This window comes from Polypterus senegalus, chromosome 2 (genome assembly GCF_016835505.1).
Source record: "Polypterus senegalus isolate Bchr_013 chromosome 2, ASM1683550v1, whole genome shotgun sequence".
Taxonomy (NCBI): Eukaryota; Metazoa; Chordata; class Cladistia; order Polypteriformes; family Polypteridae; genus Polypterus; species Polypterus senegalus.
The window spans coordinates 199,459,642-199,485,432 of record NC_053155.1 but is presented as its reverse complement, the minus strand read 5'-3'; the positions used below and the strand labels follow the sequence as shown (position 1 = coordinate 199,485,432).

Sequence of the window (25,791 nt, the reverse complement as noted above, 5' to 3'; positions counted from 1 at the left end):
ACAGAACACACAGGCATCATTTCGATCATGGGACTTAAAACGTGTCTTATTAAAACATCTGTGCAATATTTTAAACACAGGTTTTCTGATTTTGTTATTGAGAGAAAAAAAAATCTTTAAATTTTCTATTTTTCGCCACACAATTACAGCCCTTCGCGCAATTGTCGCGAGCACATATTTCATGACGACGTTTTTGTTTGACCAATCACACGTAAGTCACGAGGGCATATTTTTCTGTGAATCCTCACTCGTCTGACCAATCAAAAGTGGGCCTGTCATTAATGCCGGAAGTACGCTGTGCTTCGGCACTACAGTTGTGGGGAATGCATTCGAGCATCTTTTTCAACAGATAAACTTTGTCTCCTTTTGAGATCTAAAAGTAGTTTAAGTATGCAATACAAAGAGATTTAGATTAAATGACTTTCCCTGGAATGCGTTGGCACAAAAGGTAAGGTGTAATTTAAGACTTCAGCTTCAGAAGGTGTCACCACTTTTTAATTTGTTTTTTGTGTTTTTGAACATATGGCAAGTTTATGTTTTTCATGCCTTCATATGTACGCCCGAATCTGAATGCAATGGTGTCACTGGTGTTGTATCATTGATTTATATTCTTTTGTAGCAGTATGTACTAAAACAAATGGTGTTGTTTTGTGTATTTATGAAACAGGAATAATAATTATTTAGTAATGCAATTCGACCGTGCCTTATATGTGTGTGTGTGTGTATATATAAGTATACTTAACTCTCCTGTTATGCTGAAAAAATTGACTCGCACAGTTTTTATAAAGGAATCGCATTAAAACAACAAACCCTTTATTACAGATTTTTAGAACATTCAGAAAGATTAAATATAATGTGGAAAACACTCAATTATTACTAATTTTGATAACGCTGTTTAGTTGATGTAATGCAATGACATTTACATTACTCCCCACATAATGACACAATGTTCATGGTGTGAATTTTGCAGATAAACTTATTGCACTGTACACAAATGATGCTGTCTTTTTGAGAGGGGCAGACCTGACGTCTTTGTGTATTGCCGTTGCGTGAATCCACTGAATCCATTTGTTTTTGATTCCTTGTGAGTTTGGAAATACAAGCTTGTACTTTCATCACAACAGCTGCAGCTTCAGGGGATCAAAATGGCATGTTTCTCCGGCGGATCATTGTACTGATAAATGCTTTGCCTAGCTGATCCAGGAAGACCCAGCATCAGTGCAGTTTGCCTATATGTCTCTGCTGGTTGGTCTCAGTCCGCATGATTTGTGCATTGTAAGCAGACATATCCAAAATATTGAAACATAAACCAAAGACAATAGGCAATCATGCACTGGCAGCTGCTTGTAGCTGTAACTTTCCAAGTTGTCAACCCCTCCTCTACTGCAGTGGTAGTTTAGGATTATTTGTGGCTTCATGCCCACTCTTTAACTCAGACTTGCATCTTTATGTATTGTGATTATTCTAAGAACATTCTTTGGTTAAATTATGTATTGTAAGTTAGCAAAAGGTGGTGACTTGGTGCAGTGGAAAAAACACACATCTCTAAACCAAGGGAGTGGATTATGTCACCATCCCTGACTGCTATGTACCATACAGACTAATCAGCCATTCTCCTACTTATCATAACAATTCAAAATTCTTTTCACATGCGTCAGATGATAATATGCCACTGTCAACTTCTTCTTCTTTCATCTGCTCCCGTTTGGGGTTGCCACAATGGATCATCTTTTTCCATATCTTTCTGTCCTCTATATCTTGTTTTGTTACACCCACCACCTTCATGTCTTCCCTCACCACGTCCATAAACCTTCTCTTAGGCCTTCCTCTTTTCCTCTTCTCTGGCGGCTCTATCCTTAGCATCCTTCTCCCAATATACCCAGCATCTCTCCTCCGCACATGTCAACAACCCAGGCAAATGTTTTTGTTTTGGGTCTCTGCACCCTTCCCTGTACATTAAACTGTCTGGGTGAAAATGACCCGCAACAACATGTTTGTATAAGATTTTTTACAATATTTCCCCAACACATTAGGGTGATCACACTTCATATGTAAAAGCATGTCCCTAAATGACAAAAAGGCAAACAATTTAAGGGAGAGAAAATTACAGTAATCTGTATCTTAGGCATCTCAAAAATGGGAATGTGTGACATTGACCATCAACATAAAAGAATTAAAACAATTTTACCTTGCCTCTTTAACTGTTAAACATTATCGGATATAAAGACACCACTGTATATAAAGTAAAGATCATTTGATGTTGTGCAATGTGCCACTATCCCTGAAACCTTGAGCTGAATACTAAAATAGTGACTTTGGATACTCAAGGCACTGATGGTACGTACTGTCTGTTCATCCATTTTCCTTATCTGGCAGTTTCAATATTAGTTGGTCACTATATAAAGAATAACTTAGTAAATGTAAATAACAAACTGATAATAATTGGTAACCACAGCCAGGAGACAAAATGTGGAAAAAATAAATTTCCTTCATTTGAAGCTTGAATAAACCACTGGATTTTACTAGCACCTTCCTAGGTACCCACTACACATGTTTGTATATCTTTAATAGACAGATCTTACAAACTGCCCCTTCAACTATTAATGAAAGGAGAAAAGTGACTGTTTTACTGAACCTTCTCAATATGAAATTTAATTACCAGCTAATTTTCCCTTCTAGCATTAGAATATATATTCCTGACAAACACAGTGGGTAGTAATAGTAAATGATAATAACACAATTGCTAAAATAATGCAGAAAAGGGTTTATGTATGCCATATGGGTGCATGCACCACTGGTCCAGAATGCTGTTCAGAGTTGGTTTTTTTTTTCATATACTTGAGACTGCTTTGATTGACTTTTAAAGTAGATCCTGAACATGTCTGATGGAGATTATACTATGTAATTTTCCTGGTCTTTAAAGAGTCTCTCAATTGCAGGTCTTAATGTCATTTGAAGATACAATCTAGCTGCTCTGGTGGCATTAACAGTTGAACAAGCTGACATCTACAGTCTTTGTGCTTTAAGGTAGGTTCGTGAAATTGAACAGCATTTCTTTTACACTCTTGGTTAGTCACTTTTATATAGCAATGAGAAAAAATGTAAGTGATAAGTCTTCCTTCCCCACCACATTTTGTTTTCAATATTTAATACTGTCCATTGAAAAAAAACCTTGTGTATTATTTGTTAACTTTTTATATTGGTGCTCTAGTAGGTTTGAGACTGGCCAGTTAAGAGAAATAGTATCGCTTCTCGGCCTTTTGGCTAAGATCAAGTGTAGTATCTGTTCTTTTCAGTTTAATATCTGATACGTCCCCTATCTGGGGACCATATATTAAATTGATTTATGGAACAGTGAGATGGAATAGGGGCTTGCTCTTTTATTTTTATTTTTTAAAAAAAAAAAGAGAAATAGTAGTTAGATCAAATAAGCTTTATTTTTTTTAGCATTATTTCCATCAACACTAATACAGTGGTTATTCCATTCTCTAATATGTCCTAGGACACTCAAAATGATTTGTATTGCCTATGCAACCATTCTTATGTAACTAACTTTATATCTTTATCATTGGGATAAAGTTGTAGCCCTCAGATTGGAGAACAAATAGTAGTTGTACATGTTCTGGAGAATTAAGTGGGCGTGGTATCCCTTTAGTGTAAAGTTTCACACAGCAGCCTTTAAAACCTATGCAACTTGAACACAGGCATTGTTGTGAAGCAAAAGATGAATGGGTCGTAAGCATTCCTTGTCAATTTTTGTTTTCTCTTATCGACTGCAACACTCACAGTCTTACTGGAAGTGATTTGGACCTTGAATTTCTTTGGAATTGGAGACATGCCAAGTTTATTCTGTTTTAATTGTTTGTATTCTGAGTCTTAATGATGCACATGAGATTCATCCCCATTTCTGAAATGCTTTTTGAATTTTTCCAAGTCTGAAATTATTAGCTCAAGACTTTCCTTGGAACAATGGATGAAATGATGCTTCATTTCAGGAGTCAACCTTCTGGGCACTCCGCTTGCATGGACCTAGCACATATTAGTTGTTCATGAAGAATGGATTTATCTAACCCCAGACTAATTCCTATAGTGTCCTATAGACTTCTTTGGTTCTTCATTACAGTTAACCCCAAGGTGGCAAGGTTTTTTTTTTGTAACCGTTAAAGTTAAAGATCATACTTCGGGTCATCTTTGAGAAATGTCTTGCTATGATGAAACTTCTTAATCGATACCGTGGGTTTGGCAAATGAAGAGGACTGGTCCTGGTGCACATTGACTAGGCAACACTGCATAATAAATGGTTTAATAACCTCTAGCATTAGAAATTCATTGATAACATACTTGATTTAATTATTTTTAGCATCTGTGTTGACTTGGTTGTTAAACAAGAAATGGGACCATATAAAACAAAAATAACAGAAACTTTTCTTTTACATATTCTAGTACGATATGGCTATTCTTTGGCCTTTTCCAAACCTGGCACAGTAGAAGGTTTTGACAACCACTTGTATTTATGTTTGGACAAGATATCGAATATTTGATTCGGTATTTAAGAGACATTAAAATAAAAACACCAATATTGTTTTTATTTTTAAAATTAAATAAAATCTGCAAAGTCTACACTTCCCTTTTTAAGTGTGACTGTGTTAACTCTACCCATATCACCTGTTGGTAATGAGCATTAGAAAAAGAATGAAGTGACGATCAGAAGAAGAAGAAGATCAATGCTAAATGGTTTGGGTAAACTTAAATGGAGTAGCCTGTCTTCATTTTATAAGAATTTAGCTGCTGTCTTAAAGGTATATTTCTTCCTTTAGAAAATATTTTGATTATTTTATGAATTTAATATGCTTTTGTTACAGGTGACAAGTTTCCTGGCAAAACATTCAGCCATGGCCATTTACTGTTGTCGACGCACTTGGCATTGTTCACGGTCTACCATGTGTACACTAGTGCTGGGTTGTGGATTTGTGACACTGGGCAGCAGCCGAATCCTTTTGGTCAAATTTTCTGAAAATTCAGGTATGTTGTGGTACTGGAAACCAGTGAATTCTTTCCAGCATGCTATCAGTTATTATCTGCTTTAAACAAGCACATGAATAAGCAAAGTTTATTTTAAGTTTTGCTTGTTTTAGTGTGAAAAGATATAGCCTTTAATAGAAAAGTGTCAGGTATTGTTTATGTTGTGTCCAAATACTCACCCAAACATCTTATAAAACAAAAGACTTAACTTGGTTCACATTACTAGAACATATCTAATTGCCTCCGACTTAAATATTCCATTTGAAGGACTGTTATGTAACCTGTAAATGTATATAAATTTGGTTCAATTTAGTGTTTTTGAAAACATAAATCTAAAACAAATAAACCGATTTTAATAATTCCTCTTTGAAAAGGTACATTACTAGAATGTAAATAAACAGGTATGAAATTTTATGTGCTGAAATGGTTTTGGGTAATTTTGAAATCAATGTCTGTTTGATGCTAATGAGCAAATTTACAAGGGAGAGATGTTGCTTATGAGCATTTTTTTTCTTTTAATGGGTTTTGCTAAACCCCTTTCATTCGGCCACTTTAGGAGTGAGCATAATGTATAACTTTGGTAACCTGCACCTGAAATCGGCAACTAAAAAATGTCATAGGTTGATTTTAAAAGGAACATTTCATTATATATATGTTTTTGGTTCTTTGGTGGGATGAAATAAAGTTGCTAAAACTAACGTGAAGTAAATATGACATTATGATTAAAGAACTAAACAAGACAAAGCAGATACATTAAACAGATAATTAAATATCTATTCTGGACCTGATTTTTTTCCATGCTTTTGGGGCTGTATAGAAAGAAGCATTATTCCAATAATATGAATTGCATTTTCACATTTGTAATTTTTTTCGCATATATTTTATTATCTGTGTAACCTACGCTTTTTTGTTCTTATTTAACACCAATGAATGGTTAATATTTACCTGTGGTTATATGTTTTGATTGTGTAATCTGTAATATCTTGGGTAATGTTTGAAAGTGTTTACTGGAAATTAAATAGTGAAAAATTTCTGGCCCAGTGAATTATTTTGTTAAATATAAACCGATGTTTAAAATATATTGATAATTAACATCAAATTTTTTATTTAAACTCTTGACCTGTTACAAATAAAATTCTCATTTTTCCCTCCTCCTACTGTAGAAGATAGGTATGACTACATACCTGCAACTGTGAACATATGTGCAGAAGGCCTCAAACTGTTATTTTGCTTGTTGATGTCAGTGAGAGTGATAGTACAAGGTAATTTTAAATAAATTAATTGGCACTACCTGAGCTGTTACTTATTAGAAAGAATGTGACTGGTATATTTTAATTAAGTAAATAATTATATTATTTATACAATTGCTTAAATACTCTGGGTACTCCCACCTGGAATAGACTAACCATGGAACCAGTTTGTGAATACATGTGGTAACTGTTAACACACCCTCAAGACTAGGCAAGGCATTGCAGCTAGCATGTAGTGCTGAATCTGGATGTGGTGGAGAACCATATTTTTTTAAATTACTGTATCTCTAGATAAAGAGCTACAGTATGTTCAGGGTTTTTGCAGATGTTAAATACATCTCATATCAATAGTTAATGTCTTGCATTTAACAGAACTTTTTTTTGTATGTCATCTTCAAATACAATCAGTTAATTTACTTTTCTGTAGCTCACTACATATTAACAAATTATGCCTAAATACTGTAAATTAGATGATCAGTAGAGCTTTTGTTTATTTTTTTACACAAAGATATAATGAAGGTTTTGATCAGTTATAATGTTGCATTATCTCAAATAATTTGTTGCTTTGAGACCACAACTTCAAAATATTTATTCAACATCTGCTGGGGTACCTGTATGTATGTATGTGTGTGTGTCTATGTATGTTTTTTGCCAACTCAAATGTGTGTGTATTAGGTTAAGATAGTACTGCTTTAAAACAATAATAAAAATTATATATATTTTCCTACCCTCAAAAAGTGACAATATTCATTCTGGTCCAAAAACTGGATGAGAAAATGAATATTGTACCTGCTTGTTGGTTTTGATACTTATGTACTAAATAACCTGACATCAAGATTTCATAGTTGCTGGGGCGTGTGTGTGTGGGTTTTTTTTTTTTTTGGAGAATTTACTAACAGATTACCCAGTGGCTTCGCTCACTGAGCACAAGGGAAAAAAATAAAATGCAGTATCTGGAGGAATTTGTGGCTCTCATCAGGCAATGGCATTAATGATTCAATTCTGTGATAGATTTGCCCCCATATTTTAAATGTCGGCATAAAGCCAGACTTCTCGGTAGCAGCCGTGGTGCCAAACAATGTCATCTGAAAACACGAATTGTATTTCTTATTGTTCTGTAGAAAATGAGTTGAATGTGGATTTGCGCCAGAAGTAAGAGACAACAGCAGTTCAGGTGGATGGTTTAAAGGTGTTAATTTCACCCTCCCGTCTGAACAACACATCACACATTATTCAAATTTAAACTTCTTTGCTTGGCAGTACTCACACATGATGTCCATTTCTCCTATTGTAACTTTTAGATGTAGGCAATAATCTTTTTCAATGTTATAATTGAATCCCTCGATATACAGACCCTGATGCCTGTGTGACGTGGTAGCCTATGAATACTGCATACGTCGAATTTGATTCTGTTCAGCACGTTGTTTGGGTGTTTGTGAGGCCCTCAATTGTGATTGTTGTATACGTTGATCAGCGAGCCTTCTCTCTCTGCTTCTGTCGCACTTTCTCTGTGTAACCTGACTCTTGTGGGCATATGTAATTTCCATTTCAAACGCAAGTGCATTATCATATGTTCTGTGGTCATATGCAATTTCCATTTCAAACGCAAAAAGAATTTTATATACTGTATATATACAGTATGTATGTATATATATATATATATATATATAGATATAGATATAGATAGATAGATATAGATATTTCTTTTGATTAAAAAGTCTGTTAATTTTTGATATATCTTTATTTCAGAAGAACGCTCCTATAGAGATTTATGCTTCTCTTCCTGGAAAGATGTGATACATTTTATGAAATGGTCTGTTCCTGCATTCCTGTACTTCTTGGATAATTTAATCATCTTTTATGTAATCACCTACCTCCAGCCGGTAAGTGTCCCTTTTCTTTTTTCTAATATAAAAATAGCTGAAAGTTTAGAAACAGAAATGGTTAAAATATTTATACATTAAACTTTTGGCCAAATGTAGCATATTAAAATAATGTAAAGTGGATTCAGAAAGTATTCATATACCTTCTCTTTTTTCTCATCTTGCCACTTTATATTCAGCCTTGTGCTAAAATCATTTAAATGAACCCCCAACATCAATCAAAACCGAAGACTCCAGAATGACAAAGCAAAAACCGGATTTTAGAATTTTTTGCAAATTTATTAAAATTAAAATATTGAAATATCATACAGACACAAGTATTCAGACCCTTTGCTGTGACACTTGATATTTGACTGTTATGCATCCTATTATATCGATCATCATTGAGGGGTCTCAACAAATTGTTTAGAATCCACCTGTGGTTAATTGGAAATAATTAGGAAAGGCAAACACCGGTCCACATAAGATTCCACAGTTGACAGTCTGTATCAGAGAAATATCCAATTCATCAATTCATGAGATTGAAGGAATTGTCTACAGAGCTTAGAGACAGAATTGTGTTGAGCCACAGATCTGGGGAAGGCTACAAAAAAATCCCTTAATCATTGAAGGTTTGCTAAAACACAGCCTGTAGAAATCTTAAATAAAATAAATTTGAAACAAACCTATTTTGGTGGGCTTCAGAAACTCAGTCTGATGGGCGATAACATTGGAGGCACTGTTGCATGTGGATTTTCTGTCTAGCCATAGTCAGAACAAAAGGGATGAGAAAAACAAAAAAGGTTTGAGATAGCCACCCCGTATATTGTGGTTTGCTCCTGTTCAGGCAAAGAAAACAAATTTTAACCAAGTTCAGAATGGAACTGGTGACAAAATGGCGGCTTTATAGTTAGTAAGAGGAAATGAGGTCATTGATGCCAGAACCGGAGGTAATGTCGTCTGGGCCAGGTGGGATTTTCCATGACTAATCTGCAGGAGAAAAAGAGAAAGGGTTAATGCACACTGCCCTCCTCTCATCTGGCATGGAATTACCCACATTCAAGCCCTTTAGCTGCTTCCCATGCGCACATATGTGACACCATTTACTGTGTATTGTATTTTAAGTGTTGTTGACATTTGTGAGTGCAAAGACATCTTACAGTGCAGCAGTTTTACTGTATTTGCATAGTTTAACCGTCACAAACATTTTTTTATCAAGCTTTTTTCTTATATACTGATATGTAATTTTTTTTTTGTTGTTGATTTGTGGAAGTTTGGCAGTGCTTTGAGATATTGAGTGGCATCTTCGAGTGTGTCAGATTCTTTTTCCATTATTTTCTTTTAGTAATTATCAGCCTGTGGACTATAAAACTCGAATGTGTGACCTTCACAATTGTCTTTTTCTTTTTAACACTTTATTATTATTTTACTATTACTATTTTTTTGCTGGGTGTTTTTCACTGATTTACACATTTAAACATCCTGTTGTGTACTGCAGTGGTCAGAAAGTGTAAATGAAGGACAGTTAAGAGGTAGTATGCATTAAAGAGAAAGAGAGAAAAAATTTACAGGTGACACACAGAATCATAAGATAATGTGCATGCAAATACAAAAAAGAAGAAGATTATCATGTTTGCAGAAATGTTTTTTTCTCATCCCATAATGTTAATACTTCCCTTCTGCCAATTTCTACATATGCTAGCATGATTATCATTATCCCCTTTTTAGCTATGTTACAGTGGGGGTGTGTTCCTAACATAAAGTAACCTTTGGTAGCCATTTTTATAAGACCCAGTTGCATCTTGGTTGTCTAAGCTCTTCATAGCATACTTGGCAAAATATATGCTGAATCTAACAATGTCGATGTTGCTTTGTTTTATATCCAAACTATAGTATATACACCATAATCTAGCTAATTATTAGTGATTTTCATCATACCCATGTGTATAGTGTGAGAAGTTATAATGACAATGGATTTTATGCCTTTCTGTCAGTTTAAATATTGCACCATTGTGGTATTGTCCAACTGTATAAATGCCATTTTTTCCCTTTATTACTTTCCAAAATAATACTGAAATATGGCCATTTGAGTAGCTCCATTCAGCTGCTGGTTGTATATATCCATTGATTTCATTATTTTTATTTATATACTTGTAGTATTTATATGTTGTTTGGACTTCTTTCTTTAAGGTAGGTAATGCATATGAAAAAATTGTTTTGCATTGTTTGTTCTAACATGTGAGATCTATATTTTATCAGTTAGTCAAAGAGTAACGTTTCCACTATTTTTACAAATTTTGTTATGTTGTGAATTCTTGATTTTTCACAAATATGGTATTATAGGCTCCAGCAGCTTTGTGACCCTGCTCTGAAGAAGCAGGCTAGGAAAATGTATGAGTGGTTCAGATATGAAGGCAATGAATAATTTCTCCTTGTTTTAATGTCCCACTCGCTAGCATAAGCTTTGCACCAAATGCTTCTCCTTCTAGACCAGGGGTGCCAAATACGTTGATCGCGATCGACCGGTAGATCGGAAAGGTAGTGCAGGTAGATCGCATTGCATTAAAAAAAAAATTTTTAAATGTTAGTCTATCATATATCCTCCCTATGGCATTTGCCACTTGATTGACATACAGGGCGGCCAGTGTGAGATGTCTTTTCTTTTAACACATTGGTCATCCCGCACACACGATCAAACACGCAAGCTACTGCAAAACTCCGGCTATCTAAGTTATCTAGTTATCCTTCCAATTTATATTGACTAAAGAAGGGATTAAAAAAAAATTGTTGCTTATGGGCTGGATGTGGAATTGGAAGAGGATTTTTTTTTTCTCACAATATCACAATCGAAGTACGTTTGTCTGATCTGTCAATCTATCATTCCTATTCCAAAGAAGGAAAATGTGGAAAGGCACTTTCGAACTGTTCATAAAAACTACAAAACTGACTTCCTTCCGAAAAGCGATCTGAGAAAGAGAAAGGAGAAGGAACTAAAATTGCAGTTAATCTGACAGCCGTCATTTTTCACTTTGCTGAATTCAAAAGCAATGGCAGACACACCGAAGCATTGTTCCGGATGAGTTACTCGATCATTAAGCATAAGAAGTCCTTCCAAGATGGAGAGATGATAAAAGATGCCTTTGTTGAGGCAGATGGCTAGGGAGAGATTCCTGTGAGATTTCAAGACCCCTGGCCGGAGAAAAAGGAGTTTCTCCTTGTCATTAAACAAGTAAAATGCAAACTACTTAATAACGATCAATGGCCACCTGACTTGCCATTTTTTTCTGATCTGACCAACATGTTGAATGAGCTTAATTTACAGCTGTAAGGAAAAGAGAAAACCATGGTCAATATGATTAGCTCAGTAAAAGCTTTCAAACGAAAACTGCAACATCTGTCCTCAAAGCTGCAGCGCCTTGATTTGGGGAACATCCAAAACCTCGCGTCAGAGCTGGAGACACAATGGAAGGCGTGTGCGCAACTTGACAGCATATGCCACACAGAGCAGATTGAAAATTGTCTGTCAGACTTTATCTAATGGAAAAAAGTAACGATTCGAGTGTTGCCCAATGTAGCGGAGTAAGAGTAGCGTTTCTTCTTCACAAATGTACTGAAGTAAAAGTAAAAACTATGGTGCAGTAAAACTACTCTTAGAAGTATAATTTTTTTTAAAAGTTACTCAAGTAAATGTAATGGCGTAAATGTATATGTATATCCATCCTCTTCCACTTATCCGAGGTCGGGTCGCGGGGGCAGCAGCTTGAGCAGAGATGCCCAGACTTCCCTCTCCCCAGCCACTTCTTCTAGCTCTTCTGGAAGAATCCCAAGGAGTTCCCAGGCCAGCCTGGAGACATAGTCCCTCCAGCGTGTCCTGGGTCTTCCCCAGGGCCTCCTCCCGGTTGGATGTGTCCGGAACACCTCACCAGGGAGGCATCCACGAGGCATCCTGATCAGATGCCAGAGCCATCTCATCTGACTCCTCTCGATGCGGAGAAGCAGCGGCTCTACTCTGAGCCCCTCCCAGATGACTGAGCTTCTCACCCTATCTTTAAGGGAAAGCCCAGACACCCTGCGGAGGAAACTAATTTCAGCCGCTTGTATTCACGATCTCGTTCTTTCGGTCACTACCCATAGCTCATGACCATCGGTGAGAGTAGGAACGTAGATCAACTGGTAAATTGAGAGCTTTGCCTTACGGTTTAGCTCCTTTTTCATCACGACAAACAGATGCAGAGCCCGCATCACTGCGGACGCCACACCAATCCGCCTGTCAATCTCACGCGCCATTCTTCCCCGAGATACTTGAACTCCTACACTTGAGGCAGGATCTCGCCTCCAGCTCTGAGAGGGCACTTCACCCTTTTCCAGCTGAGGACCATGGTCTCGGATTTGGAGGTGCTGATTCCCATCCCAGCCGCTTCACACTCAGCAACCACCGAAGCCGCATTCCGCTTGGCCTGTCGGTACCTATTAGCTGCCTCCAGAGTCCCACAGGACAAGGTCTGGTAGGACTCCTTCTTCAGCTTGACGGCATCCCTCACTGCCAGTGTCCACCAACAGGTTCTGGAATTGCTGCCACGTCAGGCACCGACCACTTTATGACCACAGCTCTGGTCAGCCGCCTCAACAATAGAGACACGGAACATGGTCCATTCGGACTCAATGTCCCCCACCTCCCTCAGGACATGGTCGAAGTTCTGTCAGAGGTGGGAACTGAAGCTGCTTCTGACAGGAGACTCTGCTAGACATTCCCAGCAGACCCTCACAACACATTTGGGCCTACCGGGCCTGACCAGCATCCTTCCCCACTATCGAAGCCAACTCAACACATGGTGGTGATCAATTGACAGCTCCGCCCCTCTTTTCACCTGAGTGTCCAAGACATGTGGCCGCAAGTCCGATGACACGACCACAAAGTCGATTATCGAACTGAGGCCTAGGGTGTCCTTGTGTCAAGTGCACATATGAACACTCCTATGCTTGAACATGGTGTTCGTTATGGGCAATCCGTGACAAGCACAGAAGTCCAATAACAAAACACCGCTCAGGTTCAGATAGGGGAGGTCATTCCTCCCAATCACGCCCTTCCAGGTCTCGCTGTCATTGCCCATGTGAATATTGAAGTCTCCCAGCAGTACGAGGGAGTCCCTAGAAGGTACAGTTAGGTCCATAAATATCTGGACAGAGACAACTTTTTTCTAATTTTGGTTCTGTACATTACCACAATGAATTTTAAATGAAACAACTCAGATGCAGTTGAAGTGCAGACTTTCAGCTTTAATTTAGTGGGGTGAACAAAATGATTGCACAAAAATGTGAAGCAACTAAAGCATTTTTTTAACACAATCCCTTCATTTCAGGGGCTCAAAAGTAATTGGACAAATTAAATAACTAGAAATAAAATGTTCATTTCTAATACTTGATTGAAAACCCTTTGCTGGCAATGACAGCCTGAAGTCTTGAACTCATGGACATCACCAGATGCTGGGTTTCCTCCTTTTTTTTATATATATATAGCATTTTTAATGTAGGTAGGTAATTTTGACTTGGTCATTTTAAAAGTAGCTTGCAAGCCGAAACAATGTGGGTACCTCTGTTCTAGACTAATGTAGTCTTGGACATCGCACACTACTGTTACTCCTGTTAAGAGGAAACTGTAATATGCACAATAACAAGTACTTGCTGTCTGAAGGTGCACTTTGCTGTGCTGTGAAGCTATGGTTAGTGCAACACTTTACAAAATGCAAGTTTACTTGCATTTAAATAAATATCTTTCTCATTGGAATTCACTCCAGTTACCTTTAATTATTTTTTAACCTATGATAATGGTGTACAGTAAATTAAAATATGCAGGTTCATCACATGATTATTTATTGTCATATAATTCAGCAACTTTATTCTTTGATCTTTTATGGTGCAGACAGGAAATAATGAATTTAGAATTGTTGGCCAATATGGCATCTGACCATTGCAAAAAAGGATCTTTTTTTTTTTTTTTTTAAGGAAAGTTATGTTTAAAATAAATATCCCTGTAGTGGTAAATTAATGGATGCATGGATGATTGAAATGAATGGCTTCTGAAGCTATAATTGCATTGTGCAATTTAAATATACTGTTTGTAATCCAAATTTAAAAATAACCAGAAATGTCTAAATATGGGAGCTCTGTTGCAAACATCCTTGATATTCCAGTAGTAATTCTGTCATTTTTTTATGTGCTTTATGAGGAAAGAATTAAGTGATGTCTCATTTAAAGCAGAATGTATGTCATTTGCCTTTTGAGTGTCGTAATTACTTTATCCATCCTCTGTGTAACCTTTGCAAAATCTAATGGCAATCCTGGCCGCATCCTGTACTGATACTTCATCATAAGACATATTCTCTCCAATAATCCATTCTTGCCTCGCACCTGGCCAGTTTCAAGTTGCCAGCTAACTTAAACACAGATCTTTTTAATGTGAGAGTGGAGTGAGGTGTCATGTGAGCATGAAATATCCGTAGAAAGAAAACTAGCATTTGAAACCATTCTTCTGGAGTTGTGAGAAAACAGTGCTTATCACTATACTCCTGTTTAGCTCCCATAATTATTTAGAATATGAAATAAAACGGATGGATAACAATGAATAACTTGATTTACCTATGGTTTGTGTATGAAGTTAATTATTGTATAAAGAGGAGCTTTAATAGTTATTGTAAAAAGATTTTTTTGTTTGAAGGAGCAGAAGCAGCAGTGGTATGGTTGGCAGATTTATTTGGTTACTCCAATTTTCCTTAAAACTAGAAAGTGAGACCTTTTCTGGCACTTCTGCTGTTATATTTTTATAATCTTATAAATGCAAGCATATGTACTTTTGCTGAATTTCAAACAGAAAATACCATTGTCTGCTAACTTCATTTTCTTCAATTATATATAAACCTAGGCACACATACCATCTGTGAAGTCAATTCTAGTGGTTGGGATTAACTTTAATATTGTGGATCTGGAGCTGCTTTGTGGCTAGCCTGTTGGTTGCAGAGCTCTGTTCTTTGGAAATCTTTCTTCCTTTCATCATGGTTGGGAAGCCGCTCATGGCAAAAGCACAAAGCTATCTGAACTAATCAATGTGATGTTGTTCAGAATATATCCTGTGATTTTTGTTTTTGAATAATTTATTTATAGTTTTGTTGATTTGTTCATTTCACTTACCTTGAAAGTGACATTCATGTCTCTGGTGACTCTACCTATGAAGTCAGTACACAGATTGAGAGAGCATGGGGGTTCGTGAGGTTGCTGGAAAGGGGTGTGTGACGCTCCCGATATCTATGCAAAAGGAACAAGCTCTTAAAGAGTCCTGGTGCTTCCTGTCTTGCTATATGGTTGCTATCCAGTGAATTGAGACGAAGACTGAATTCCTTTGGTACTGTGTCTCTCTGGAAAATCCTTGGGTACCGTTGGTTTGACTTTGTGTCAAATGAGCGGTTGCTCATGGAGTCCCGAATGAGTCACATTACCTGCATTGTGAAGGAGCATCAGTTACGGCACTTACGGCCATGTGGCACATTTCCCAGAGGGTGATCCAGCTTGTTAGATCCTCATTGTTGGGGAACCAAGTGGCTGGACAAGCCAAGGGGTTGCCCACGTAACGCCTGGCTGCAGCAGATAGAGGGTCATTTCCCGAGGGTGGGATTGGACCGCATGTCTGCCTAGGGGGTTGCAAACCGTGATCCCAAGTTGTTTCGTTGTGTAGTGGGTGTGGCAACGCACTGTACTAGTGCATGCTCCCCAACTTGACTTGACATAACTATGAGTTAGAAATTTGACATGTATCATATTTTATAGCAATTAATGCATATGTTAATTTTTAACAGGCTATGGCTGTGTTGTTTTCGAATTTTGTCATCATTACAACAGCAGTCCTCTTCCGAGTTGTTCTAAAGTAAGTACAATGACTTATTTTTCTTGAATAAATACAAACAAAAGTGCATCATTGGAAAGTCTAATTTATTTACATTGGAAGCTCAAAAATATCTTTATGGGTTATTGGTTGATATATTGTTAATATAAGTGTTTTTTGGCCAAATTCTTCAGTTTACTTGTAATCAGTAATAATACTGTTAGCTTAAATAAAATGTTTCTTTAACTGCTAAAAACATTAGGCTGAAAGAAGTGTTAAGAGGGACATCGCTTTTGTGATGGATCTATTCTTGCTTGTTTTCACATAAAAAGTGATGTGTGAAGAGGAGTGGGGCATAATATGAATGCATGAAGATTCTTGCAAATCCACTATAACCAAACCATATCTAAAAGGGAGTCTTCAATGCAATGCATTATGGACTGAGTGTGAACAGCTTTATCTCATTGCGTAATGATAATATATTGTAATAGGCCACATAGGGATGAAGATGTATGTTTGTTGAGTTGTAATTTTTGGACAGACCCAAATGTTTATGTGGGGCATGTGTGGCTGTAATTGTAAGATGTTTACAGAGAAGATTGGAAATGTCCTTTCAAACAAATTTCTGACATCATGTTCTTTTAAGTATTTACATATTTACAATGGAACAGTCCCACTCACACTTGTGCTGCAAGTGAAGTCACAGACAAGGCTTGTAAAATATTTATATCTTTCCCCATGGTAGATGCATACATACTTTTAATTATAGAAGGCTTAAATGCATTTTCAAAATATTTTTATAAAGACATTTGTCAGTGGATATTTGTAAAGTTGTGAGTATACATGTGTTTGAGGAAGGCAGTTGCATTGTTCTGTTTTTAATAGTGTGGAAACGTGTCTTGTGAACTTTAAATTCCATGTATTTGTACATATAAGCAACAATCACTGAGATGTCATTCACTTGATATATGCATTCTCACATACAAGTGAATCCTGAAAGGGCATTCCCAAATGTATTTATGATACAAGTTTGCAGCAAAAAAGTTTGCAATGTATTTTCATTTTTGGTTTCATAAAGGCAGCAACTGGTACCATTTGTATGGTTTTAAATTAAATATAATTAGTATTAATATTATTTTATATGCAATGTGAGAAACGTTATTCAGGATGTCTTAAAAAATTTAATGAATTAATACAGTATGCTTTATAGAGCTGCTTCTGAGTATGTAAGTTTCACTGTAGGTGAAAAATGCATAAACGTAATGTATGGACTACCAAACTACAATAGAACTCTTATTTTTGAACACTGAGAAAGGAACACTCGGATCCAAAACATTTTCCCCTTTACTTATTAAGATAAAAGAACACTATCCCAAATTCTACTCACTTTAGTCACATCCTACCTAACTGTTGTCTCTGGCTATATTATCCAGCGTGACACAGGCATCTCGGTCTTCCTCAGGATGTCAATTAATCTGACATCCACAGTAGTTCAAATGCAGAATCTATCAGAAATCAAAGTGATATGGCAGAAAATGAATTGCGTGAGCACAAGAAATAAGAGTTTGGAGTTTGTTAGTGAGCCGCAAAATGAGAAATAAAAGAGGGATTTGTTCAGTATGTCAAAGCAGGTGGCAAATGGAAGTTGTGAATTATTCAAAAAGTTCTGTTGTAAACACTGTTATTTATAAAAATATATTAAGGATATCTGGCAGAAATACCTGAAGAAGTTGCTGAATAAGGAGAACAAATGTGGTAATGATGTTCATTGTGAGAAAATAGAAGAATCAACCTTTAAGCTTTTGAAAGCAGTGATCACATAAGCACTACAAAAAAATAAACACAACTAAAGCATCAGGCTCAACAATGAAGGTAGCAGAAGGTCATGGAACTGAATAGTAGGCAGACCTGTGCTACATGAGTAAATAATGAAGGTGGTTGAGAAAGAGCTAGACAAAAGAACTGGTGAAAAGGTGAAATTAACAAAATGTAAATTGGTTTTATGCGTGGGAAGAAAATATCGGATGTTGTCTTTACTGTCAGGTGAATGCAAGTAAAGCATCAGGCCAAGAGAAGTAAGTTGTATTATGTATTTGTAGGTCTAGAGAAATTGTTTAACAGTGTGTCATGAGAGGTTGAGGAAGTTGTTGGTAATGAGGTGAACATTTAGAAAGTTAGCTGTTAAGGAATAGGTTGTTTATGCTTAAATGCCAGTGTATAAGGAATCATGAATGGTATAGTAGAAGATCTGAGGTGAACGTTGGGCTACACTTGGGATCTGTGCTCTTAGTCTATTACTTTTCATGGTAGTGATGTATAGACTAACCAGAGAAGTGATTGAAGGATTGGCAAGAATTTTTATATAATGATGATCCTGCACTGGGGACTAAGAAGTGAAATGCAATTGAAAGAGAAGAAGTGCAGTGCTAGTTTGGAAGCAGAGGACTCAAGGTAAATGCAAAAAAAAAACAAGGTGATGGTTATAGATGTAGGGTTAGGGAGTCTTAATGAAGATATTCAATTCTTTGTGAATCTATAGGGTATAGATAGCATTACCAGAGAAATATAGCCATTATAGACACAATATTTTGATCTTATGTAAGGGAAAACAGTACATATTTTATGAATATTGTTAAGACACTCCTGATAGAGATAATGTAGGACCTTGTATACATGGTATGATATTAAACAGCCTTGTAACCTAAGTTACTGTCATTGCAGGAGGCGCTTATCTCGGGTGCAGTGGGCAGCGCTATTCATCCTTTTTCTCTCCATTGTGGCTTTAACTAGAACTGGAGGAGGCCAACACAATTTTGTCCATCCTGCTCAGAATATTTCCATTATTCTACCCTCCAACAGTTGTCTTGCTTTTACACCTCAAGAAAATGCTGCCTTGAATGACAAAGGCTTTAATTTTAAATTGTTTTCAAGTGTCTCTTGGAATGAGGCTGCTGTAAAAGTGGGAAATTTAGGACTGGGGCATTTTCTTATATTGTTGCAGTGCTTTATCTCTTCTTTAGCCAACATCTACAATGAGAAGATTTTGAAGGAAGGTGATCAGCTTTTGGAGAGCATCTTTATTCAGAACAGCAAGCTTTATATTTTTGGAGTACTTTTTAATGCCCTGACCTTGGCACTTCATTTAAACTCCAGACTGCAAATACAGCAATGTGGTTTCTTCTATGGGCATAATGCATTTTCATTATGCCTCATTTTTGTAACAGCTGCAATGGGACTTTCTGTGGCCTTCATCTTGAAGTTCAGGGATAATATGTTCCATGTTCTTACAGGACAGATAACAACTGTCCTCATTACTGCAGCATCTCTTTTCGTCTTTGACTTTAAGCCCTCCATAGACTTCTTTTTACAGGCTCCAATTGTGTTGCTGGCAATTTTTATATACAGTGTAAGCAAGGCAGAAGACCCAGACTCTGTATTACAACAAGAGAAGCTAAAGGTCATCAATGGTGAAATATATGAACGATCCAGGGGGGTAAGTATAAGTATGTTAAGGGTTTGTAGTGTTAGATATGTGCTTCATTTTCATTTTATATACATGGAAAAGGTACAAATTATTTATATGTAATATGGAATAGTAATGAGTAGTAAATTAGGTAAAACAAAATGTGATTTTTTTTTAAAGGATTTTGGAAAAGTCTAGCAAGTGCCCAGCAGAGGGCAATGTTGAATTTGATTTTCTTTCCCCAAATAATTTAGATATTTGAAAAAGTTTCAAGCAAAAGTCGGAAGTTTCTGTAGATGTAATTCTTTTTAACATGTTTTTTAGTGCAGTGTACTTGAATAATGTCATTTTCCATAAGTATTCAATAGTAGGCTAAGTTTAGACTACATTACACTACATTAACACATAGATATGCATAATTCATATTTTGCTTTTTACAACATTTCTATTAATATATTATCAAGAATAAAATACATTTAGTATAATCTATTATAAACTAAATAAATTAAATCTGATCCGAGTGTAAAATATGAGCCAGGTTTATTAAAGATTTCAAAATAAAAAAAAATGTTAACTGTTAACATTAACTGTGAGATTAGCAGTGTCTTTTTTGTAAACAAGCAGGTGATGGTATGTTGTGTTTGGATCAAGTTTGTTTTGTTTATTTGGTGACAAAACAGTAAATATTTAAATGTTTATAAATAATAATCATTTACATTTATAATAGCACTTTACTCACTACTCAAAGCACTTTGCAAACTCCAGAGAGTACCCGGGATGTGAGCCCATGGTCTTCGTACTGTGAGGCAGTGGTGCTACTACTGCGCCAACTGCATAGGTGTACTGTAGTATACAATGTTGGACTTGAAATAGTTTATAATTATAAACACAGAAATTCAGAAATTGAAGAATATCAACCACAGGTTAATAACAAGCTATACATTGTACAAAAAAGTTATAATGTAGTCCTGCAAAGCAATCAGTGCTTAGTTTGCTTGAGTTTAAAGAAAATTCCAAACATTTTGTATGTTCCTAATTAATTTTTTGCTTTAGTGTCAATGGCTGATCGTCGTCCTCATAACAGCCATGAATCTGCAGGATCAAAGCATGTGAGTGTAGTGGCAACCATTTGTATGAAAAGAAGTGCAGCTCCCATTGGAGTAACAATTAGATTCATTTGCGAAAACCCATGTTTGCACTGACGTGATGAAAATGGAATACAGCTAAGACACGGCACACAATTGATTACAGAATTGTTTAATATGAAGTTGTTGCCACGACCAGCATTTGCAGCCAAGGTAATGCCACAAAAAAGAAAAAAAGAAGAGTTAATGTAGGAATTTCTAAAGACTTGCAACATGTGCATTTTTGGTTTTTTTTTTTTCCACTGTGTTTCTGGTGGAAACCTTTTGAATAGGCCAGTTTTACATTGTTTACACCAGTTCATTCAGCTAGGAGCACATGGTTCACATCCAGGGAGAGAGCAGATAAATCTGGATTCATAACATAATTAATTAAATAACTACCACAGTGTTGTGTCACAATACTTTGGTTTGACATGGCATATGATATGTTAAGGTCAAATGGTGTTGTAGCTGCTTCAAAGACAATTATTATTTAAACATGTTAATTACACATTTCATGGGCATTTTTAAACTCTTTAGCAAACTCATGGTGTTATATGTGATTTCTAACCATTTATATAAACATAAGAATAAAAAGTCATTCCGCACAACATAGCTCATTAATCTTCATTAATCAGACTTTTGTGATTTAAGTTTTCCTAATGTACAGCAGTCACTAATTTCTAACTAATGACTTGTTTTAGAAGTTCTTTGTAAGTAGAATTTAGCCTTTCTGACACTATAATGCTTGTTGAGTAGTATAATTTTAGATATTATAAATTCACCTCCTAAAAATATATAATAAATATAATTTTGTGGTATAGTGATTAGCTTACTGCCTGCCTTACCCGTTCCTGTATCCTGGGTTTAAATCCCACATCAAAGATAAGCAGGTTAGGCTAACTGACAATATCAAATTGACTCATGTGTTAATGTGTAAAAATGGCAGAATTTGGAGCAATAACAAGAAGATGCTCTGAAAACTGATTACCTTTTGTTCCACTGGACAAAAAAGTTTTGCTTCCTGAAAAATCTTTTATAGACAGCTTCAAGATGAATACAAGTTTAATTTCAGATTAACTGTTATCACAAAGGGATTTGGTGAAACAAATCAAATTAACTTTTATTGAATTTAGCTTGTTTTAATGATGCTGACAAAATGCATTATTTCAGATGACCTAAAAATAAGTGCACCAGGATTAGCAGAGAAGTCATCCAAGTAAGAATGCAAAACATGAATCTTTTGCGACATGTTTCACTTTATGGTTTCGCATGGTTGAAGCATGTTGTTAACCAGCTGGACACAGTTTGGTGCTGTGCAGTTGACAAGAAAATTCTAAACAACACTCTTCAATAACTATCGCGATTTCCTCTCGCCCCACTGGCAGATACGCAAATCACTTGTAACTGACTTGGGGACCAACAAAAATGCCTTTGTTAAACATTGCTTCCACAAATAACTGATGCACATGGCTCAAATATCGAAATCCTTCCCTTTTCCATTGCTTTCACAAATTTTTTCATCAGTCTTAAGTGTTATATGAAGAGGATGGAAAAATTACTTTGTTGGGTTGACACGTGTTTTATGTGCTTCCCTTTTCTGCTTTTGGAGCGGTGAGTTCATTTTAATGTAATGAGACTCTTTGGACTCTGTCCCACAGTACTTGGTATACGTGATATACATTCCTAGTAGAAGTGCCATTACTTATAAGACCACCATACAGTAGGTGTTCCAGTTGTAGTCATCATATTTATAATATGAAAGGAAATCACAAAAATAGGCGATTACAGTAAAACTGTATGTGATATGAGAATATAAAGGCAATTTTTGCAATCAGCAGACTAATATCCATAAGATATACCCGAAAGTTTTTAGGAATGAAAATGTTTGTTGTCCAGTTTTGTTTTTGTTTGTCAAAACTGTTTGAAAGGTTTTGTTTTTTTATCCTTGTTTTTGTAGGATGGAGAGGACCTGGAACTGCTGACCAAGACAGACACTGACACTGATGAAGACTCCATTTAGCATAATAAATTTTTCTATTGTTATATGAACACTGATTTCTGTGAACCAGAAATACAATTAACAGTCCAAGCAAAACAAAAAAAATAATGTTTTTGGGTAACTTGATATTCAAAGATTGCCATGTTGGCATTATGTTTAGGACACCTTGGCTCACTCAGGTAAAGACCAATGGCTGGTTAAATCAAACTGGAAACTTTTCAGAGGAAATGTATATAAAAGGCTTTTGTATATTTTGCCTGTTGTGTATAACATTGGGGGGAAAAAAGCAATTTTTTCCACTCTCTATTGCTTAAATTATTTCCAAAGGTATTTTTTAATTTAATCGTTGGTTAATATTTATACCTATGTGTTCAAGCACTACAACCAAAAAAGCACAAAATACTTGCTTCATAGTCTGTCAAACTTGGTGCACATTATTATATGGTTACTTCCAAGGTATTACATATTTTTCTGTATAGAATTTACCATGGTAAAGTGTTAGGCACATATAGAAGGATGTTACTGACAAGGTAAACCCTTCAGTTTTCTCACTGCTTTGGAAGCACCCATCACCATCATTCATTATGATTCTGAAAGAAAAGTAATCTTTTAAATCGGAAATTATAGTGCAGAGATTATTGACCAAAGTTGCCTTATCTTGCATTTTCGTTAATCCACTATCAAGTTACGATAGATTATTTTGGGCCAATTACTGGATATGTAAACTTGTTTTAAGCTATCTGTTTAGACTCCATAAATAAAGCACAATTTAGAGTAAGAAAGAAGATAACTTATTTTATAGACTTCAGATGCATACTGTAGCAGCTATGCTATAACTTTAATTTGGAATCAAATACATTTGGCAAATACTGTAATATTTGTAAAACAGTTTACACATTTTCCACTGACATTCTGTATTACAAGATCATGTTTGTTTTAACTGCAGTATGTGATTCCTGACTGGATAAACTATTGGAAGTTCAAAATTGTTTCTTCTTCTTGAAAAGTGTACAAGATTTGCAGCACAATATAAACATAATGTCCATTAAGTTTTCTGGAAAATATATTTTATTTAATCAAGCTATTTGTCATATCAGACTGTTTTTCTTTTGTTTGTTTCTGTTATATTTGAAGTCTTTTTAGGGAATTCCTAGAGCCGTGTTTTAAATAACATGATGAGACTTAAGTAAATAGTTGTATCAGCATTCTTTTTTTTTGTCATTTTGTCTACAGGTTTTTATAAAAGCGTTTTTCCTTCAGAATAGTAACTAAAGCAATTCATAATATACATTTTTGTTGATTTTTCATTACCACCTGAAACCAGGCTTTCTACTCAGTTTCCATTATATTTGTTCCATTATATTTGATTCTTGAGCCTTCTGTGAAATTTCACAGCTCATTTATATCCTGTTTTGTATTTTGTGTCCACACTAGTTGTGGTCATTGTTGCATCAGAAAGCTGGTTAAACTATATTTGAAAAACAATTGTCATCTGCATGCTGTTTTTTAAATACTTGCTTTAAACAGTTACATTAGCATTATACGGTGCATCCGGAAAGTATTCACAGCGCATCACTTTTTCCACATTTTGTTATGTTACAGCCTTATTCCAAAATGAATTAAATTCATTTTTTTCCTCAGAATTCTACACACAACACCCCATAAAAACAACGTGAAAAAAGTTTACTTGAGATTTTTGCAAATTTATTAAAAATAAAAAAATTGAGAAAGCACATGCACATAAGTATGCACAGCCTTTGCCATGAAGCTCAAAATTGACCTCAGGTGCATCCTGTTTCCCCTGATCATCCTTGAGATGTTTCTGCAGCTTAATTGGAGTCCACATGTGGTAAATTCAGTTGATTGGACATGATTTGGAAAGGCACACACCTGTCTATATAAGGTCCCAAAGTTGACAGTTCATGTCAGAGCACAAACCAAGCATGAACTCAAAGGAATTGTCTGTAGACCTCCGAGACAGGATTGTCTCGAGGCACAAATCTGGGGAACGCTACTGAAAATTTCTGCTGCTTTGAATGTCTCAATGAGCACAGTGGCCGCCATCATCCGTAAGTGGAAGAAGTTCAAAACCACCAGGATTCTTCCTAGAGCTGGCTGGCCATCTAAACTGAGCGATCGGGGGAGAAGGGCCTTAGTCAGGGAGGTGACCAAGAACCCGATGGTCACTCTGTCAGAGGTCCTCTGTGGAGAGATGAGAACCTTCCAGAAGGACAACCATCTCTGGAACAATCCACCAATCAGGCCTGTATGGTAGAGTGGCCAGACTGAAGCCACTCCTTAGTAAAAGGCACATGGCAGCCCGCCTGGAGTTTGCCATAAGGCACCTGAAGGACTCTCAGACCACGAGAAACAAAATTCTCTGGTCTAATGAGACAAAGATTAAACTCTTGTGTGTGAATGCCAGGCGTCACGTTTGGAGGAAATATGGCACCGCTCATCACCAGGCCAATACCATCCCTCCAGTGAAGAATGGTGGTGGCAGCATCATGCTGTGGGGATGTTTTTCAGTGGCAGGAACTGAGAGACTAGTCAGAATAAAGGGAAAGATGACTGCAGCAATGTACAGAGACATCCTGGATGAAAACCTGTTCCAGAGCACTCTTGACCTCAGACTGGGGCGACGGTTCATTTTTCAGCATGAGAACGACCCTAAGCACACAGCCAAGATATCAAAGGAGTGGCTTCAGGACAACTCTGTGAATGTCCTTGAGTGGCCCAGCCAGAGCCAAGATTTGAATCCGATTGAACACCTCTGGAGAGATCTTAAAATGGCTGTGCACCGACGCTTCCCATCCAACCTGATGGAGCTTGAGAGGTGCTGCAAAGAGGAATGGGCGAAACTGCCAAAGGATAGGTGTGCCAAGCTTGTGGCATCATATTCACAAAGACTTAAGGCTGTAATTGCTGCCAAAGGTGCATCGACAAAGTATTGAGCAAAGGCTGTGAATACTTATGTACATGTGATTTCTCAGTTTTTTTATTTTTAATAAAATTTGCAAAAATCTCAAGTAAACTTTTTTCACATTGTCATTATGGGGTGTTGTGTGTAGAATTTTGAGGAAAAAAATGAATTTAATCCATTTTGGAATAAGGCTGTAACATAACAAAATGTGGAAAAAGTGATGCGCTGTGAATACTTTCCGGATGCAATGTATTTAGCAAAATGGCATCATA

At 36.3% G+C, this 25,791-nt stretch overlaps 1 protein-coding gene and 1 pseudogene across 2 annotated transcripts; both read left to right on the top strand.

Annotated features, from left to right (window-relative positions):
* Positions 1 to 293: 293 nt before the first annotated feature.
* slc35a5 (solute carrier family 35 member A5) lies at positions 294 to 23,801 on the top strand. 2 transcript variants are annotated; one of them, XM_039745163.1, is made up of 8 exons: positions 294 to 448; positions 2,940 to 3,027; positions 4,863 to 5,022; positions 6,186 to 6,284; positions 8,025 to 8,155; positions 15,982 to 16,049; positions 18,729 to 19,500; positions 22,555 to 23,801. In XM_039745163.1, exons 3-8 carry the CDS (start codon positions 4,893 to 4,895, stop codon positions 22,615 to 22,617), a joined length of 1,263 nt encoding a protein of 420 aa, XP_039601097.1. In that variant the 5' UTR covers positions 294 to 448; positions 2,940 to 3,027; positions 4,863 to 4,892; the 3' UTR covers positions 22,618 to 23,801. The 2 variants fall into 2 exon arrangements, with proteins under 2 accessions (XP_039601097.1, XP_039601096.1); XM_039745162.1 differs by having other exon boundaries at positions 8,022 to 8,155.
* Positions 3,245 to 3,411, top strand: LOC120524723 (annotated as a pseudogene).
* Positions 23,802 to 25,791: the final 1,990 nt, after the last annotated feature.

Bases quoted from the DNA above. Each gene is read 5' to 3' on its own strand.
- slc35a5 (XM_039745162.1), top strand. From the start codon at position 4,893: ATGGCCATTTACTGTTGTCGACGCACTTGGCATTGTTCACGGTCTACC. The intron at 5,023-6,185 runs GTATGTTGTGGT...CTCCTACTGTAG, and splicing joins CAAATTTTCTGAAAATTCAG to AAGATAGGTATGACTACATA. The intron at 16,050-18,728 runs GTAAGTACAATG...CTGTCATTGCAG, and splicing joins CTCTTCCGAGTTGTTCTAAA to GAGGCGCTTATCTCGGGTGC.